This window comes from Anser cygnoides, chromosome 21, assembly GCF_040182565.1.
Source record: "Anser cygnoides isolate HZ-2024a breed goose chromosome 21, Taihu_goose_T2T_genome, whole genome shotgun sequence".
Lineage (NCBI taxonomy): Eukaryota > Metazoa > Chordata > Aves > Anseriformes > Anatidae > Anser > Anser cygnoides.
Window position 1 is genome coordinate 4,660,872 of NC_089893.1, and position 20,030 is coordinate 4,680,901.

General features: G+C 58.0%; 1 protein-coding gene across 3 annotated transcripts in view; it reads right to left on the bottom strand.

Annotated features, from left to right (window-relative positions):
• The window catches only part of NECTIN1 (nectin cell adhesion molecule 1), an 87,981-nt gene that overhangs the window by 33,371 nt on the left and 34,580 nt on the right, over window positions 1–20,030 (bottom strand). For all 3 annotated transcript variants that reach the window (XM_048063373.2, XM_048063374.2, XM_066981059.1), the window contains exons 2-5: window positions 12,721–13,071; window positions 11,736–12,038; window positions 11,248–11,365; window positions 7,722–7,873 (exon numbers count right to left, since the gene is read on the bottom strand). In XM_048063373.2, the coding sequence (XP_047919330.1) occupies window positions 7,722–7,873; window positions 11,248–11,365; window positions 11,736–12,038; window positions 12,721–13,071 (924 nt within the window). The remainder of the gene's footprint in view (window positions 1–7,721; window positions 7,874–11,247; window positions 11,366–11,735; window positions 12,039–12,720; window positions 13,072–20,030) is intronic.

The following is a 20,030-nucleotide window of genomic DNA, read 5'->3' on the forward strand; positions in this document are numbered from 1 at the left end:
CGGCGGCGCAGGGACACCAACCTCCCCCCCCTTCTGCTCCTGCGGCCGGCACGGTGCCACGGCTCAAGCTAATCTTGTTCCGACAGACACCCTGACCCGCTCGTAAACAAACAGTGCTAAAAAGAGAAGGAGAGGGACGGGAAAGCGGCTCCCTCATCTTTCACGCAGTTTGAGCTGTGCTTTTTGGCACAGATAAAAGTCTGACCCGGGACGTAAGTCACCCTTCCCAGCCCTCCCTCGGCGCAGTCACGGCCCCTGGCCAAACTCTGCTTTTGCTTTCTCCAGCTGCCCGTCGAGCAGCGGTGTCCGGGAGGCTTCAGGCACCAGGTGGCTGTCTCTGTCCTTCACCTGCCTCCGAATTTCAGCAGCAGATGCCAGGTTAACACCCCGTGGCACCCCTAGGTATTGTGAAGGGGGGGTCCCCAGGGCCCATCCTGCGTGATGCCGGTCACTTTTGGGTTCTGCTGTGCCCGGACCCTCCACCCCTGACCCCCATCCACATGGGCAGTGGGAGAAGAGAGGGAGAGGAAACACTGACAGCATGAACAGACCGCGGGACCGGCACCCAGCCGCATCCCAGGACCAGCAGCACGGCACCTGGGCTGCTCCGACCACCAGCCCTGCCCTCGCACGCCGAGCTCGGCCCCCCTCACGCCGCTCCCTCCACACCCCAGCCCTGTCTCCCAGCCCTGCTCGGAGCCACAAGCCCTTAACGCTGCTCAGGACCCTCCCGGCCCTCACTTTTTACCCGGCAGGCGCAGAAGGACTAGCGACCTCAGCACGTCCTCCTACGAGAGCAGCCAGGATGGGCGATGGGCTGGGAGGGGTTGAAAGAAAGCGGATACGAGGCTGAATCTGCCTTCTGTCCCCTCGTCACGGGCCCATGGGAGTCTGCTGCTGGCAGCCAAGTTTCTGCGTTAGGGCAGGAAATCCTGAACAGGGGAGAGCAGTGCAGGGAGCGGGGCTGCCCTGCAGCACAAGTTAGCCCAGCCACGACGGGAGAGGGGAGAAAAGCGTTTGCTTCCTCTCCGCAGAGGCAGTTGCAGAAAACAGCTGCACGTTTTGGACAAGGGTTCTGAACCCGAGCAATCGCTGGCCTGATCTTTTTGGCGCGAGCGTTTTGCTCGTGCCTGAGAGCTGTTTCACTCCTGCCTTTCCTGAGACATCGTCCCAGCAACAGCATCGTGGTTTCTGCAGCGCTGACTTGCCTCGAGCGAAGCCTCACGAGCCTGAAAGCAGGCGCAGAGCAGCACAGTGGGCAGAACGGGCTGGGGGGCAGGCAGATGGAAGGCTCCCTGCTGCAGCCAGAACAAGGAGAAAGATGCCGCGCAGGCAGGAGTCAGCATCTCTTTCCAAAGACAGCCCCCGGAGCAGGAGTGAGGGCATGCATTTCAGCACAGGGAGCTGAGGCTGGGCTCTGGGAAGCCAAAACCACATGTTGCTTCAACAGAAGGCTTGTCATAGCCAGCTGCTTAATGCAAAGCCTCTCTGCCGAGCCAGCAAGAAATGTCACGTCCATCCCCTGCTAGTCCTGGCTGCCGAGGGCTCCGCTTCTACCACGCGAGCATCCGCGCAGCATCCAGCCCTGCCCGTGCCAGCTCCCGCCCCAGCCCTGCAGTCCCGTGGAGCCCAGACCCCAAAGCCTGGAGCTGGAGGGGTGCAGGGAAAGGCCAGCGAGCCGCCCCACACCCCGGGGGCGATGTCGGTGATGTTTTCCCCCACCTACAAAACTCGGATCTGAAGCTCTGCGCACTCCTTCCAAAGGCGCTTGGCCCACTTTTCCATGACGAGCCTCGTTATCAGCCCGGGCTGGAGGCACGAAACGGAAGGGCGAATGTTTTCCTACCTCTCCCGTAGATATTTATTTTCTCCTGCCCTTTGCGCTGCCCGCCCCTGAGATAACGCTCGCCTACCTGCCACCCCCGTGCCAGGGCCACCGCCGCGGACACGGCGGCCAACGCGCCGCTCTTGGGCTTTCACACCTTCTTCGGCTGAACCTATTTTCTGCTCAGCTCCCATCCCCGTCCTCCTCGCAGTGGCCCACTTCCCATGCCAGAGAAAACCAAAACCAAACCGTGGGAAGAGAGGGATTAGAAAGACGGGAAGCCCGCAGCCAAAATCACCCCCTTCCTCCCCAAACCGGTCCCCCTCCGTCGCCCACCCGCACTCCGAGCCTGCGGGACCGAGGGGCTCAGGGGGCGCAGAGGGGGAACGGGGCCAAGCCTGGTGTGTGTGGGGGGGGGGGGGGGGGGGCATTAAAAATGGGTAAAAAAAAGAGGAAAGAGTGATCCAGGGCGGGCCGAGGCGTGCCACCGCCGCTGGATGGCGGTGCAGACCACCGCTGCCTCCCTGCGCCCCTCTCCGTGGCCTCTGGGCGCCGGGCACCCTCCTGCGGGCTGCAAGGCTCGGATGAGCCGGGACGGGAGAGGGACCCTTGGGTGCCCCTGTGCTGTGACAAGGACACCAAGGACACCGCCAGGCTCCCTCGTGGCTCGGGACGGGGCTGGTTCTCGGCACGCAGCCACCGTCGCCAGCCCCAGGAAGGGGAGGCAGGGTGCTGCCCACCCGCTTTCGCGCACGGGGTGTAAAGGACGGCGCAGGCGCGGGCCGGGGACAGAGGGGGAAGTGTGGGAAAAGGATCCCCTTTTTGTGTCCGAGGGGCGCGTGAAATTTTCGGAGACCGGTGCGATGCCTGAGCTTGCTGGGGGCCCCCATGTGCGAAATCCATTAGGAAGAGTCTGGAGAGAATTGAAGCCGCTGTGAAAAGCGGAGCGGGGAAACAGGAGACGGCAGGGCGCAGGGAGGGGGAACAAGCCCGGCTTTAATGCCAGCATAAAGAGTCTCCCCTCCTCCTGCTCCCCCCTCCCCAGCCCTCATAAAAACAGGGAGCGCTGTGTGAATAGGAATTAGAGCAGCAACACTATCTGCCCGCTGCCCGGCTCTGCCAGCTGTTGCTTTCAGCCCAGCTCCCTGTCCCCGTGCCAGCTCCCGCACGGCTCGGGGCGGCAGCTGGGAGCTGGAAGGCTGGGGACGGCCCCGGGGCTTCGCTCCGGTTCCCTTTGATCCCACCAGCATCGCCCTGTCCTGCTCCTGCCTCCCCCGGGAGGGGGCTCGGGGGCTTCTCCGGCTGCTGGGAACCGGGAGCTGGCAGCGCCCAGGGGCGTAGCAGCGCGGACGAAGCCGACCGTCCCCATCACGAGGGTGGCTTCAGGAAATGCACGTGGTAAAATCGCTCCTTTCTGTTAATGGCTGGTTTCCAGCACAAAAAGGGACCTATGCAGATCACGCCGCCCGCCCATCCGTCCCTCAGCTACGGCTTTTTGAACCTGCTGGCCAATTTCTGTACTATCTGATGGAGAAGGGGCCAGGATTATCCCAATCGCACAGCTCTCGGAGAGATCCCAGGTGGGATCCCCGGCAGAGGTGGCACCTAAACCTCATTAGACATCAGAGAACCCACAGGGACAAGAGCCTGCTCCCAAGGGCAGGAAGGGCCCCCATCAGAAAAAAATAAATGTATTTTTAACCACTGAATTATTCCTCTGTGATATGCAGGAAAGGGTCTTTTCTCCTGCGCATCGCACTGCTTGGATATTTTAAAAGGTGCTGCTTCCTGCAGACACGTCTCTTCGTGAAGTCACAATCCCATCCTCTTCCATTCAATCAAGGGCCAAGGAGAAGCTCAGCACCAGCTGAGGTTCTCACTGGAGCCGGAGGCATCGAGGCAAATGTCAAACTCCATGAGAAATCACCTTTCGGATATGTGTCAGCCCAAGCTGCTCCTTGCAGGGAGCTCCTCCAGAGGAAGGCTCTGGATTTCCTCCTGCCTCGCAGAGCCCCCCCCGCAGCAGCAGCAGCTGGCAGGGGCGAGCAGCAGCTCTGGGGAGGAGCAGGAGCCCTAAAACCGAGAGGTTCCCAGCTCCCGGGTGGCACCAAGCAAACGCAGTGGTTTCATTTTATTATTTTTAGGAGACAGATTGCTGGCGTCCCGTGCAAGCACTGTCCACGCCAAATTATCCCGGGACTTTGACCCGTTCTGCTCATGAGTCACGATAGGGAGAAACCTCTGTGCCTGCCCCAGCCCGGGCAGGGCTGGTTGGAGAACCTGGCGGCGTTGCTGCTCTTTTCCTCCTCATCACCCCACCTCCTGCTGCGGGGGGGTCCTGCCTTCCCGTCCCCGAGCAGGGCATTCCCGCTCTCCTTGTGCCGCAGCGGCGCAGGGAGGAGAGGAGGCAGAGGGGGGGGAGAACAAACCACTGGCGACTAATCCAGCAGCGCAGCAGCTGCCGCTGGCGTGTCAGAGTGTGACGGCTTTCAGGCCAGATGCCGAGCGAGCCTGAGGTTTTAATCTCCCCGCCAGGTCACCTACCGCTTGTCGATCAGGCGCCGCTCCCGCGGGGGCCTTTGGCACGGGTGCCAGCAGATGGGGTGCAGCAGACGCCGTCTGGAGGGTCAGCATCAGGCAGAGCCCCCCCGGCCGGCTGCCCTTAGCCCCCTGCCCTGCGTCCTCTTAGCTGCAGCAGCCCTGGGTGCTGGTTGGTGGCGGGGCTGGGGTGCACCTGCTGGGGGACGGGCTGTGACGCTGCCCAGAGAGCGCTTTTTCTCGTGCTTGGAGCCCGTCACAACCCCACGGGCTGTTTGCTGCGACCTTGCTGCGCTGGGCTGGCTGGCGGTGCGTAAATAACTCCCTGCTGCGAGCTCCTGCAGCTCTCCCCCCCCCCCGCAGGCAGGGCTCCAGAGCTGCCCACGGGCACAGCGAGGCTGGCGCTGCCCGCACGGGCCAGCACGGAGCCTCCCGTCCTTGCACCGCTCTTGCGGGGCGCACACACGTGGAGCCCTGTCCCCTGCCGACCCGGGGGGCACCCACCAGCTCCAGCCCTGCGATTCTCTCTCAGCTTTGAAGCCTGCCTGCTGGAGAGGCGAAGCGCTGAGAGCATCCTCCTCCTCCTGAAGCCACGGCAGGAGCGCACGGATGCCCCCAACCTGCGCACACCCCCCGCTGGGTATGCCTGAGGGCCAGGGCATACAATAATCGTACCGCAGGGCAATGAACGCTGCCGCACACCAGCAGGCCCGCCCCGGCACATCCCCACCAACACGTGCGTGCTCCCACGTGCCCGTGCACCGACGCTCACGCGCGGCCGCGCAGCAGGGCAGCCTCAGAAAAGGCACGCAGCTTTTGGGGGTCGCACGCAGCCGTGCACACGGATGGGACCTCCCCTCCGTGCAGGGCTGCCACACGCGTGTGCAAGCACGCAGGGCACGCGGGCAGCCCCGGGCAGTCTGTACCCCCAGCTTTTTATTCTGTCACCCGCCTGCCCGTAATAAATAGCTACATGTCACACTACATGGCTTGGCTGTGACTGACAAAGGTCCTGCAAGGCAGGAGAAGCTATTACAGGAACAGATTGCAGGAATAAAATATTAAATTTCCACTTATCAAGCCCTTTAATACGCTCGAACTGGAACAGAAGCGTGCAGCCGCCTCCCCCCGAAACGAATCGGGGCTGACCCAGCCCTGCTCCTCCTCCCGGGGGCTGGGATGGAGGATGCTGGGCGGCTGCTGCAGGTTTTTCTCTGCACCAACCTTCTGTGGTTTTTTGTGTTTTTCTTTTTTTTTTTTCCTCCCCAGGCTGGCTGCTCACTAGATTGAACTCCGTTTATGGCATGCATCTCTTGAAAGATGTTTCGTGGTCTGCTGACAATCCCTAAATTGTCTGCAAGACCCAAACAAATGTACCTGTAATAGCTGAGAGAGGGCGGCTGAGCCCTCCCCAGCACTGGCCTAATCGGTCCTGAGGGAGAGCTGGATAAACATATTCAGATCCAATGAATTATTAAAAGCGTGGTGGTTTTTATTTTTTTTAACACGGTGGAGCCCTGGCTTAGCGTGCTGGCTGCTCCCTGCTCCTAGCGGGGGCTGCTGGTGTGTCCTTCCGTCCCTCTTGCTTAATCTCAGCACCACAATTTGGATTTTTGGGAATAAACTGGGAATACGGGCAGACCTCCACCCAAAGTTGTTCCCTAGGAACCCCGCCAGTGCCCACTCCACTTGCCAGTGCTGCTCCGGTCGAGCATGAGAACGATGTGCTGCCTCTCCTCTGAAAACCACCGGGACGGGGGCATCCACCGAAGCCCGGGGGGGGAACCAAAACCCCATGTCCCCAGAGGAGCCCGTGGCCATACAGGTGCCCGAGGTGCGCTGCTGCTGTGGGGCCGGCAGTTTGCAGAGCCCCGGGAACACGGCGCTCTGGTGGGCACCTCCAGCAGCTGGACGGGTTTTGGCCACGACCTTGCCCTTGTTTTGGGGGTTTTGGGCTGGGATGGGGCAGGGCGGGTGCTGCCCCACGTCCGTGCTCAGCAAAGAGCTCTGTCAGCCTGGTTCCTTCCCCCGGCAAACAAAAAATCCCCCAGAGAAAAGCATGTACCGGGAACAACTCAGCAGGCACGGATCCAGGACAGGAGGTGTGAATTAAAGGCCTGCCACAGTGATAATGATCATAAATAAATACTTCATAATTAGCATCTAATTAGCACATCCCATCCATTGACCTCCGAGCGCTCGGATAGAGGAAGATTAGCCCGCTTTCCCCACGTCACAGCGAGGGGAAGGCAGCGGCGAGGGTGCCGGGTGCGGTGTCACGGCTGGTTGCAGGAGGCCAGCCGCCCAGTTCCCCCAGTTTCACCGGCTCAGTGCTCACCACTGCTGCCCCCCAGCCCTCCTGTGCACCCACAGCCCCGGGGGGCACAGCTCTGGAGCCCCGGCACCCCCGTGCACCCAGCGTGAGCCCCGCTAGCTTGTGCTGCCTGGATGTTGTCCCCTGGGGACAGGGGGCACCCGGAGGAGCCCACCATGGAGCCCAAGCGCATCACCCCAGCTACCAGGCAGGTGCCCCGGGCAGCTGTGGCAGGTCTTTGATCCCTCCTGTGCCTCCCTGAGAGCTCCTTTACCCACAGCAAGCCTCCCTGGTGCAACAACTTAGGGTCACTGCCCAGCTGCCACCTCCTGACCCAGTGCATCCATCGCTCCTACCCCGAAGGAGCGGGGCGAGCTTCCCTGTCCATTTCTGGGCATCACCTTCTCCACCCAACATATCCGTGTGCCTTTTTTTTTTTTCCCTTCCTGTGGCCACGTTGATTTGCAGCTTGTCAAATCCTTTCCCCTGTCCCTCAGGGCCCCGCTCAGCACCACATCCCGCTGCCTGCACCCGGGGGTGCTGCTCCTGGCATGGGCCAGCAAGTGCACGGACAGAGGAGGAGCACAATTAAGAACTGACCCGAGCTCTCTGCCGTCAGAAACGCCACACACCCGAACAAATGACTCGCCCATCTCACGCTTTACTGCTTCGGTGGCAGCCTCTGTCCTCATCCCACTCCTTCCACCTTCCAGCAAACACTTCCCTGACACGTCTTAGCTCTTAACACGTCCAATGAGCCATCCGAGCCCAAAGCAGAGAAGAAGACGAGGGGAACGAGACCGAGCGCGTCTTGGTGTAAAAAGGAAAAGACGACGAGAGGAAAGGAGAAAAAATCCAAGCAAACCCAGGAGAAAGCAGAGACCCCCTGCTCCCTTTGCACCGCGACTCTCCCCCCCCTGGGGACACCAGGGGTTCAGACAGACACACAGAAGCCATCGCTGGCTGGTAGAGGTCAGCAGCTCGCACCCACCTCCTCTCCCCACCTCCTCCTCCTCTTCCAGAGCACGCCGAGTGCTTTCCTACCTGTGACATTGACTTCCACCAAGCCCGACCGGGTCCCGATGGCGTTGGAGGCCTCGCAGATGTAGGTGCCAGCCACGCTGTAGGAGACGGGCCCTTTGAAGTAGATGGTGTTGTTCTGGATTTCCACGCTCCCGGGCAGCGTCCCGTTTGGCCTAGGGGAGAGAAAGAGTGTGGCAGAGCCCGGAGGTGGTGCTCAGGAGGGCGAAGAAGCCCTGCAGGGGTGATGCTGACTTTCTGCTTCTGCTCCTGCCCTTGGGCAGGTCCAGATCCTGGTGGTGCTGGCTGGAAAACACCCGTCCATGTCCACGTAGTCAGGCTTGAAACCAAACCCTCGGGCTGAAGCGTTACGGGGAAAAGCCTGGGGTGTCTCCGGCTAAATCCTTTGCGTGATGAGGATCGGCTCTTTGCACAGATCTTTTGTTCTCGGTGATTTCAAGGGAGACTGGCAATATTTGGGTCACATCTAGCCCCTTGGGTTTGGCTAATGGGATGTGGAGAGCTTTTAGTCCATGTTCTCCCTGTCCAGAACACAGGCTGGGAGCCTTAAAGTGCTTCATTTCCCAGCACAATCCCCGTGCAGGTGCAAGGATGGTGTAAAACAGCCAGCTGATGGGTTTGTTCCAGCTAGCTCACCCCTACCAGCCTCATCTTCAGGGTGTTTCTCCAGCCTTAACTTTCCATTTGATGGAAAATACGGGAATGGGACACCAACCTAACCCTGCTTTACTCCAATTTCCTGCCCGTGTAACTCCTGGCTGATCAGCCGGTGTTAATTGTAACTGCAGCTCGAGTAAAGTGGTGCTAATTTACAGCCCTGCCATCTCTGGCCTGCCCGTGTCAGCAGAGTCAGAGAAGTGTGAAGCTGGAATCATGCAAAGCTAAGTCTAGAGGTACACAGAATAAATGAACAAAGGCAGATAAAAATAAAAAAGCCTGTGTGTTAGGAACCGACACACATGGCCTGGTTATTCTTAATTACTGAAGCAAAGTAAAGTAATTACTTCTCTTAGGCAATTAAAAATTACTCAAGTAATTCTTTCCCCTCCTCCCAACAAAAATGTGCACATATTGTCAGCAATTTGTAAGAAACAAAAGCCAATAATGGGGTATAATTATATTTGCAAAGAAGTGCCTAAATGCACACGGGCAAATTTTGCATGTCTATATATACACCCGGGCACATACGTAGAGCAAACATCTGAGTCAGAAAAAGGGGCATTCCTCCCCAGCCGCATCGAGCCAGGGATGCTGATGGAGGAGCAGAGCAGCCTAATGTTGGTCCTCCGCCTGGAGGTGAATTGGAGTTCTGAATTTACAAAGACAAGGCACACCTGGAAGCTGCTGTGGGGTGCTAAGGGAGGCTGGGGCTGCTTCTGTCAGCTCCTCACCGGGAAACGAGAGGAGAGGAAGCAGGGCCAGCCTTGCTCGCTCTCACCCTCTACTTTCCTTGTCTCCTGCCTCCCCACTCCTTACCTTCAGCTGCACTCCACCTTTCCTTTGCAGCCTCTTTCAGGTCAATAATCCTATTTTCCGTCCTAACTGACCCAACAAGTGTGCCGAAGGGAGGGGCTGGGAAATTGGATCGAAGTGCCGTTGGGCTTAGAAACCTGTACTCTTTAATTCCGTGCTCTCCCTCTCTCCCTTCTTCTCCCCACAGGTCCTCCTCAAAGCCGAGTATCGATGCTCCCTCTGCCTCTTAGCTGTACATCAAGAAACCCTCACCAGGACAGCAGGTTAAAGACAGACAAATGGACACACGCACAGCTCACGGAGAATTCACCGGAAAACCTTTCTTTCCAGTGTTAAAAAAAATAAATCATCAACCCCACCAGCACAGAGGAACCAACTCAGTGCTTGGCTCGGAAATGCGAAGTTGCCAAGAATTATTTCTGCCAGAGCTGAATTTATTCCCCCCAGCGTGCCAACCAGGTGTGGAAACGAAGCGCCAGCGCCGGTGATGCTGTGCCGTGCTCAGCCCTGACACCTGCATCCCCTGTTGTGCTCGAGCCCAGTCGGTAGCTAACCCTTTTTCCTGCCCTGGGCTACGTGAACATCACCTGGCTGAGAAATCTGGCAGCGCGTTGCCCCGTGCTTCTGCTCTCAGCCTGCCCTCAGCATGGCTGCGGGGCAGGAGCTGGAGATGCTCGTGCCGCTGGCTGTGAGCTCCTGCTGCGGACAGCCTGGTGTTCAGGAGCCCAGCAAGAGCTCAGCCTTGCATGGAAGAGCAGAACAAAGGGATGACTTGCCCAAAAGCTGAGAGAAAACCTGCCTCCTGTCCCCGGCTCCATCCCGCAGGGCTCGCTTCAGCTCAGTTCCCCAGCCCCGCTGCACACAGAGCCGGAGCCGGCATCTCCTCTGCCCCGGGTGCCACAAGGGGCATCTCTGCCTCCAACGCCTGCCTGGCAATGCTGAGAGGAACCCGGAGAGACCCCTTGGAGTTTAAATCAAGCTAGAAGAACCACCAGAGAGAGCTGGGGATGAGAAGTAGAAAAAAAGGCAAGAAAAACAATCCTCTTCAGACTTGCATTGTGAGCAGTTTGATCTGGAAGCAAAATGAGAGAGAATATGCCTAGCTCCTTGCAAAGCCATTTTGAGAGCCTCTTTCCTGATGACAAATGCCAGATGAAAAGAAGAAAGGATCCATTTTATCTTTCTTTTTTTTTTTAAAGCTACATAAGTGCTTATAGAAAAGGAAGAGAGGGAGGGAGAACCACCTCAGGTTCCATCAATTCCCACCCGGCTCCCCGGGCATCCCCCGCTCGCTGCTCAGTCCCTTCGGTGTGTTCAGCCAAGAGCTGGAGCCCCGGAGGACGAGGAATTACTTCTGTTTAATGTCAGATGCGTGGGGATGAGCGCTCCAAAGGGGAGCTCCTGCTCACAGCCAGGGCTGGTTCCAGGGAAAGTTTTTTTTTTTTCACATGCAGACGAACTTTGTGCTATTTGTGCCCCTTTAAGGAAGGGAAATCCTTTTTTTTTTTTTTTTTTTCACTGGTACTGAAGCACTCCGTGGTGCTGTGCCCCATCTCAGACGCCTCACATGTCACCGGTGCAGAATATTATTGCAGTGGAGCAAAAATATATGCAGAGGCACTGGGAGGTTATGGTAGTAGGAGGTTATGCTGGGTGCTGAGCAACCTCCAGCCCAGCCCAGAGGCAGGGGGTCAGGATCCTCACCACTGCCCTTCCTCCCACCTCTGAACTGGAAGATGCTGGGGAAGACCCGGCTGGAAGGCAGGGGACGAGCTCTGCCTGTTCCACGGGGGTGGCTCAGCTAAAACCCAGTCCCTGCTGGCAGAAATACGCCAGGAAACCAGAACCAGCTCCCGGCTTTCTGCAAGGGCGCAGCCCCAGCGACTGCAAGCATCCATCCCTCCTCTCCCTGGGGTGCATTTCACCTCGGAGTGGCACCGTGACAGCAAGGGGACAGGGAGCTGGCGGAGCAGGGGTGGCTGAGCCCCCTGCAGAGACTCCTTGTCCCTGTTGGAAGGTGACATCTGGGGAGGGCAGGAGCGCTGCGGGTACTTACAGCTTCCACTCATAGGTGTGAGCGGGGGGGTTGGCGTCAGACTTGCAGATCAGCTTTACATCCTTCCGATTGAGAAACCAGTTGCCGTCAAACCCCTCGATAGTGACTTCTGGCTCATCTGCAGCGGGGCAGAAAAGGTGGGGAAAGCAGGACGGGAAAGCAGAGGGAAGAGTTACGGGGAGGGAAGGGGAGGAAGCAGGAAAAGGGGGCAAGGAGAGGGAGGGGGAATGAAGGAGAGAGAAAAAGGGAGGAACAAAGGGACATGGCAGAGGCAGTGAGGGAAAGAAGGTAGGAGAAAGGGAAAACATTATTATTCCAAGGGATGACTTCAATCTTCACCCTCCAGAACAAGAAAGCAGCCCCCACTCCCGCCCCTCCACCAGCCCAGCACCATCCCTTCAGAAAACCCCTTTTTGGCCAGGTTTTATCACCCACCCCATGCACCAATGCTGGGTAGCTGCTCCCCGGCCCTGCCCCTGCTCACTTACACTGCACATTGAGGGTCATGCTGTCGGTGAAGCGCTCCAGCTGGTAGTTGACCACGCACATGAGCTGCTGCCGGTGGGCTTCCCGGCTCGGCACCAGGCGGTACCGGCTGATCACCGTGATGGTGCCGTTGCTGTTCCGGATCTCCTGGAACTCCGCTTCCCCTTTGAGCTTGGTGTCCCAGGTGACGGTGCTGGGGGGCTTCCCGTTCGAGGAGGTGCAAGTGGCTACCAGGATCTTCTCTGTCCTGCCAGCCTTGGCGATGAGGGGCCGCGTGGTGCCCTCCATCCGATTCGTGGGCTTGGCTGCAAGGAAGTGCAAAGGAGGAGGAGGAGGAGGAGGAGATAAGGGTACGAAGGGATGGTTAGAAAAGCAACGCTACCTTCTCTGCTACAACCCAAGAGACATCTAGCACCACTGAGCCTGTGACAGACCCTGTCGGGAATCCAGAACTGCTGCAAACTGCTAGCAGGGAAAGACTGGTGGAGGTGCCCTAGATGCACAGGTACATGATGGAGGTTGGTCCTTTCCTGCCATAGGTTTTCAGCCCCGTGTTTGTACAAGAAACCCAAATTGGAGAGCAAATGAATCATGTAGACCTTGGGTGGGGTCTCTTCACTCATAACTCTGAGCTCTGCTTGTGCTCAGGGCCTCTCTGTTGTCTTTTCTCCCAGTTCCTTTGACAGGCACAGGTGCGTTAACTCGCCACTCCCCTGGGGAACAGGTCACTCGTATCGTGCCTGCGGTAAGTGACAGGGGAGCTGAGGCCTGGAAGGAGGAGTCGTTCCCGAGACAGCTCAGTGAACCACCTGCCCTGCGTTCCCAGCCCTTCACCTTTTCACAGTCACCTTGACAGAGCACCATAGGTAACACTGACACCCAGGATTCGCCTTCTCCCCGAGTCCCCAGGATGGGAGCCTCAGGTCCCTCTAGGCATGTTTGACTGGAGAAAACAGTTCACACCCCAAAGCCTGTCCGGTCTCTTACCCAGCACGGTGAGGTTCAGCTGACTTTCCCGGTTGCCGGTGGGGAAGGTGGCGAACTCGCAGATGTACACCCCCTCATCCTCCAGCTCCAGCCGGGAGAGCTGAATGGTGCCGTCTTTGAAGGACGGGTTGCGGAAAGTCACCCGCTCTTTGTAGGGTGAGAGGATGGAGACCCCCATGGCCGGGTTGTAGATGGCCACATTCTGCTTGGTGCCGTTGGTGGCTTTCTGCCAAGTGACCTGCGTGATCTTCACATTGGGGAGCGGGTTGGTGAAGCTGCAGTGCAGGACCACGTCCGTCCCGATAAACCCCGAGACTGTGTCATTGACTAAGACAGTCTGAGCTTGCAGCCCTGCAACGACACGGAAAGACGTGAATATACACACGCTTCTCGGGGAATGAGAACAAAAGAACAGCTCGTGGACACTGGGCCCGTGAACTCCTTTATTTATTCGCTCGCTTCTTCTTGTCACGGCCGATCCAAGAGCAGGCTATGGCTACAGGCTGTCAGTAACAACCTGCCTCCACCTGCAGCTCCTCCAGCTCCGTTCCCGTTCGTAAGCACCTCCTGCCCCACCACTGGTGCTCTGCCTCCACCACGACCAGCCCCAGCGCTCTGCAGCCTCCCTGGGGTTCGGGATCACCAAAAGGCATGAGATTGGATCAGGAATAACTTCCCTTCCTTTTGCCTTCAACCTTGGAAGGCTCTGCATCAGTTATTGCAAGTTACACAGAACTTGCGTGTCTGTAGGCATACAAAGGCGCAGATATTTATCAGCACAGCATGTACTAACATATGCTAACACACACTCAGGCATCCATTTAATCCTATTGGAAGTGCACCAGTAATTAAATGAGCTGCAAAGACCGAGGCCTGGATTTCAGAGTAGCAACAGCTCCCGGAGAAGAGCAGATTTACGGCGGCGCCCATACACCTTGCATGATCTATCTGCACGATCCGGATATTTTCTGTGGCCTTTTTTTTTTAACCCCAGAAGTGACTGCGTTTAGGAGCCTTCCATCTTAATTCTGCAGAGGGAAGATGAAAGGTGCTTGGGAGAAGTGGTGGCTGGTGCTCACAACTGCTTTTCTATCTCATTCGATTCCTCCCTGCCAGATGGAGAAAAATGTCTCCCACCAGACTGACCCCGAAATTCATCTTTGGCTGCCACCGTGTCTTTCCCTAATCTGTATGTTTAGAGATAATGTGCTGGTAATTATACAGCCGGTATTTATATGAGAAATACAATGGAGAAGCGAGGTGGTGAGAACAAGAAAAGCGGGTTCTGCTCACTCCTGGCACAATCTGGAATGGGATGTATTCTGGGAGACAGAGGGGAAAGGGAAGAAAGGGGTAAGAAGAAAAGAGAAATGTACAAAGAGGGAGGAACATGAAAGGGTAATGAAAGAAAGACTGGGGAAAGGGGAAAAACGGATAGCAGGAGAAACAGGACAGCATCTTCTAGCTGAGGGGACGGAGCATTTCTGGAGTCACCCCAACGATGTTCTTGCAGGGAACCAGAGGGCTCCCCGAGCGCTAGAGCAGCGTGAACCCCCTGGTCCCAGCCCCCAGCACTGCTCCCTGTGCCGTCCCCACGCAAACGTGGCCTCGAGTGGCTCCTTCCTGCAGCTTCCCACGCAGCCAGACGCACCTCATCTCGCCCACAAACACCACTTGTACCTCTCTCCCCGCCGTGCCGCCCCCTCCACGCCTGCTCGGCCCGATCTCAGCCCCCACCTCCCACCTCGGCCTCTCCTCTCTCCCCTTCTCCTTCACGCCGAGCCCGTGACCCCGAGGACAAGCCTCAACAACCCAGCCCGGCCATGAGACGCCAGCAGCTGACCACAGTCAGCAGCAATTAAGCCCGAAACTCAGTCTCTGGAGCTTTGTGTGAACTTGCCCCCTTCCTGAGTCAAGCGCCAGTTGGCCCCACACCCTACCACGCCGGCTGGGTGCTGAGGAATGTTTTTTTTCGGCGCGGCGTACAGCCACAGCAAAGCACTGGTGCCCTCATGTGCCTGCATGAGTGAAGCCAGCGAGTCCTCGGAGATGTCAGGGGAGCTGCCAGGGCTGTACGATCCCCTTCCAGCACAGCCGGGGCCATTTTGTGATGTGTGTCCCACCAGAAACCAGAGGGAAGGGATGTTCCTGCTCCAGTGGAGTCACAGCTGGACCAGCTATCTCCGTGCCATCTGAGGGTCAGGCCTCCAGGAGGATGTCCAAGCATTAAGACACCATAAAACCTTTCTGACACCAGCCCAACCTGCACCCCATGGGACACTCGGCCCGCAACGGCCTCCCGATGAAATGGGGGCAGCGGGTGCAGAGCAGGGCTGGGTTTGGGTACGCTGTGCTGGGATCCGGGGAAAGAACAGCTAAAAGTCTCCGCCTGGCTTTGCGGCATAAGCTGCTCCTTCTCCCCCCGGAGGTGAGAGGGCCTCTCGCCGAGTTGCCCACACCTGCGGAGCTGAGCCGCAGCTCTGCCAAGCGGCCCGGCTCTGAAGCCCTCCGCGCCTGGCGAGGCGTGTGGGAGCTTGCCGCAGAGCAAAAGCAATCACGTAGCACAGGCCCTGGGAACAACCTGCGCCCGGCGCTGCGGTGCGCTCAGCACGCCCTCCTCCTCCCAGCGCTGGAGCGGAGCGGATTCATCAGCGCCGGTCCCCACCTCTTTTAGGGCCGGGGCCCCCGAGCGGGGCCTGCCTGGGGCTGGGGCGCTGGTGCTGCTGGCCCTGCTCCCACACAAGCTCCCTGACCCCCCACAGGCCCCAGCTGCTCGCTCTGAGCCACGTTTTCGAAACCCCACTCCAAGAGGCCGTGTCGGTGGTGGCCTCGCGGTGCCACAAACACCGGAGCCCGGCTGGACCCTGCAGAAGGATGGGGAAGCCACCGGGCACTGCTCGGAAGTGCTTTGCAGGGCCGTGTGGGCTCCCTGAAGTGGACAAGGGACACGGCATGCAGGAGGCTGTGCCAGGCTTGAGGCCAAGGGGATGGCCACCAGCAGTGTGCCCCTTAATATATAGTGTCAGCCAGGTTGGCAGAGGTGAGTGTGTAGCACAAGAGGGGTCAACCCAACCCCTCGCTCATCGTTACCGTGCTCTCGTTTGTGCCATGATTTCTCTGCTAATTAACCAAGGGCCTTTTCACAAAGCCAGCGGTTCTCCTTGACCTTGGGTGAGGAGCTCCCGGTTCTGACCTCCCCCTTTCGCCCTGCTCCTGCCATGGGATCCACACGTCGGCACAGACTGTACTGCGACACAAACTGGGGAAAAAGCAAACTTTAGGGCTGACGACCCTCAGCCAGAACGGTGCTGCTGAACCCTCCGCGTCCCAGGTGCAAAGTGTCAGACTTTCGGCCGGGGAAAAAGCCGGTGCCAGCTGCAGACTGCCTGCCAAGGGCGCAGCGCTGCCAACGCCACGATTCAGGCCCCTACACGCAGCAGCTTTAACAAAAACACATTCCAAACTTTCTAGAGGCTTCAGGGGAAAAGGGAAAAAAAAAAGGCAGCGAAGAAATAACAAACAAAAAAAAAAAAGAACACAAACACCGTGCGGAAATCGCGTTTCCTTTCCAGGTGACTGAATAACTCACGGCTCTTTTGCAAGACGGGGTAAACTCCTCGTGTGCTGCTCCTCCAAACCTCCCATCAGGGGAAATAAGGCATCCATCGCTCTGCTCCGCACCGCAGCAATAACACCCACACCCCAACAGGGACGGCGAGGAACGGGAACAGACGGAGGAAAGGGGTTTTGCAAGGTGCTGGAGCCGCTTCCCATGCTCCCCATCCTAAATCAGAAGCCAGAGGGCAAACCGGGTGCTGTCATGCTCCTGGGAGCGTTCGTTTGCAAGGTGACTGAGCCGGGACGGCGGGTCCTCGCCCCGTTACGCACTCAATAATTCATCAGGGTGAACGCATAGATTATTGATGGCACCGAGTGTGCAAGCCAGAGAGAGGAGGAGAAACTAAAATCCCTAATCAGCCCCTGGAGAGGCCCAAGCATATTAAGCAGGATGTGTGTGTGCATGTGCAGTGCTGGGGTTCTTCGCCTTGCTTCTCTGCTGAATGATGTGTGTGGTCGACGTGGCAGAGAAAAGGCTTGGGATACATCCTGCCATTCCTATGCCAGATCTCCTGGTGCCCACCGATCCACTCCGACACCTCCCAGTGGCAGCCGGCACACAAGGAAGGATGAGCTGTATAGGTTGAAGCTTGCCGAGCTGCAATTTACTCATTAGTTTTTTGGTGGTGTGTTGATTTTTTTTTTTGTTTCATTTTGTTTTGTTTTTAAGGGCCAAAAGCAGTAAAAAAGGCCCAGCTGAGCGCCAAAGACATGTTGGTGCCAAGACCTCATTAGTGGGGACCTCTGGGATCCTACTCCTCCACCCTGGCTTCTGAAGTGGTTTGCGTTGCTGCCTTTCCCCACGATCCCAAGCCCAGATATTCACTGGGTCATGCAAGGCCTTGGGGGCTCTGTGCAGAGCTCGGGTGCCCTCCGGCACAGGCAAGGGGCTGGGAGCGAAGGTCTGGGCACCCTGCGTGAGGTGGTGGTGTTCCCTTCGGTGGTTGGATCCTGAGAAAGAAACAAGGAACCTGCTGACCCTTGGGGCTTTGCAGAATTCAGCAGTGCCTTTCAGCACCGAGAGGGGACCAGCGTCCAGCTGCTGCCTGGTACTAAGTGCGATGCAAAGGCCAAGAGGCAGAGAGAGGAGAAAAGCGGGAGAAAAGCCATGTGAAAGGTGCCAGTGGAGTCCTGCCATGATCAATAAGCACTCAGCCTGCCCAGGACACAAAGGTTTCGAGGCCACTAGCTGCCATCGGGGCATTATCCCTCTCCTCCTCCCCTCCGCCCAGCTGCACGTAACGCCACCATGCAGCAGGGGCGGCTGACTCAGCCAAGGCAGCTGGTGGCTCCTGAACCTTGAAACCTTTCTCCGAAGAGCCCAGGAGGTGCTGTTACGTGGATGCTCCCACACTTGCAAGACCTGGTTCTTGCTCCCTCGTATAGAAAGCTCTGGAACTGATCTCCAGGCATTAGTGAGCTCTGTCACAACAGCCAGCCTCCAATCAATGCCTCTTTGTTAAGCACCATGTGAACTCCACTCTGCTTTGCACAACCTTGCCTCCGCTGAGCCTCTCGCTGATTTCTCGCTCTCCTGTTCCCTGATACTCATCTCACCCCGAGGGCACTGAAACTGCCCTTGGCAGCGGTGTGATGAGCCGCCCTTTGGTGTGGCAATATCACGGCTGATGCAAATGTCAGAGGATCAGTCCTAATAGGCTTTGCGTCACTTAGAACTGAAGGGGATGTGGAGAAGGTCACAGCGGCTGGACCTCCCAGAAGGACAAGACGATGCCTCATGCTGCCACCTACAAAAGACCCTGCAGCAAGCACCTGGCTTCGAGCTGGCCCCTTGCCCTGCACCTTGGTATGAGGGATGCTGCCCTAAACAGGGGCTCGCACACCTCAGAGACACTTCAAGGAGATGTCCACAAGCTCCTCATGATGGTACAAGTGGGATGAAACAGGAACTCAGAACTTTCCAGCTGTTGGTAATGATTTATGTATTTTTTTCTCCTGATATTTCTGAATTCCTATTTCAAGTCCTCCCTGTTTATAAGCGGAGATCAAGGTCTGAGATGCAGCATACAGGGCAGCATACACCCAGCACCCAACAGCCCAAAGGAACGCCACAGGTGCGTTAGGCAGGGTGGGAAATGGGAAAGAAAGATCCTAAACCCCAGCAGGGGAATTTCAGGTGGCAGGAAGCAAAGGCTTGAGCCGGCGCTGGGCCAGGATGTTGGGGTTAAAAACCTTCCTTCTTGCCAGGGAGACCTGGTAGGGATTGCCAGGTGTACTCAGTACCCTGCTGCTCTTCCAGAAGAGGACAGAGCTCGCCTTGCCTGCTTTGTCGATGGCTTGCAGCTCATTGCAAAGCAGGAGAGGTCTCCCTGCTGCACTTCCCGCAGCAGCACACCTCCCCTGCAGGTCTCCATCCCACACCGATCCAGCTCAGCCCCCTCTTACGTGCGGATCCCAGACACCAAAGGGGCTAGGAGGGGAAGGCTGCCTGCCCAGCACAACGGGACGGGGCCTCGGAAAGGAGATGTGGGAAGATTGCAGCTCCGGGTGGGCTGGCTGCAGGTGAAAGGCCTGAAATAAGGGTGACCGGGTAGGGGCACACCGAGAGGAACTGCAAACTTGAGCGTCCCTGCCCCCAGCCGTGAGCCGGGAGCTTTATGGGAGCTGACAGGAGATGGCAGCGTGCACAATGGCCCATCTGGCTCTCACCCAAGTACCTCGCGAAAATAAAAATAAAAATAAAAATAAAAAAAAGAAGGAAAAAAAAAAAGGAACAGGCTCGGTGCTGGCTTGCAAATGAGAGATGCGGGGCCTTGCACTCTGGGTCATTGGTTCACGTCCAGAGCCAGCGCACAGCAGCGACAGCAGCGGTGTTTGAGGCCAGTCGGTGGCTCACACTGGGTGAGCTCTCGTCAGCCCTTCACCGACTGTCTGCTGGGACGGGACAGTGGAGATGCCTTTGGGATAAAGCAGGGTTGCCTTCTGCTGCCCATGCAGCATTTCCTCTTTGGATAACGAGAGCACGAAGCAGCCTCGGGATCCCCTTGAATGAAAGATCTTTCCCAGGGGGTCTGATCCGCTGATGCTCCCCGCGTTCTCCGTTACGGTTTGGGAAGCCTAGTCATCGAGCCTTCACAAAGGCCCCAACCAAGACCGAAGCCACGCTTGTCCTGGGTGTTCTCCACACAGAGAGATGAAAGAAAAGCAGGCGCCGGGGTGAGACCAAACAGATCAAACAGCGGCGAGGAGCGGGGATGCACCCCAGCCTCGGCTCCCAGTTCCTGCTGCCTGTGCTTCCCCCTTGCAAACAGCCCCAGCTGCAGCCGGCCTCCCACTTCTCCACCAGGGCTGCAACCCGGAGGAGTGGGAAGGCAACAACCATGCCTGCTTTGCTCCCGGCTTTCGCTCCTTGCCGTACCTTCCCCGACTTTCACACAGCTGCTTTGCTTCGCCCCCGAGACCAGGGGAGGGGAACATGCCCCGTGGCAGCAGCAGGGAGGCTGGCAGAGCAGGGCTCTGGCTGGAAGTGCTGACGCAGCGCTGGGAAAGGCCTTCCTGCAATAAAGCCGCCAAATCCCATGCTCAGCAACAAAGCACAAAGGCTCCTCAGTCACGATGGAGGAGCCAGCCCCTGCCGCCCGCCCCGCCTCGCCAGCACGTCAGCTAATCCCTCGGCGGAGCCGCCGGTTCCCACACACCTGAGCAGCGCAGAGCCGCTGCCCCTCGCCGCT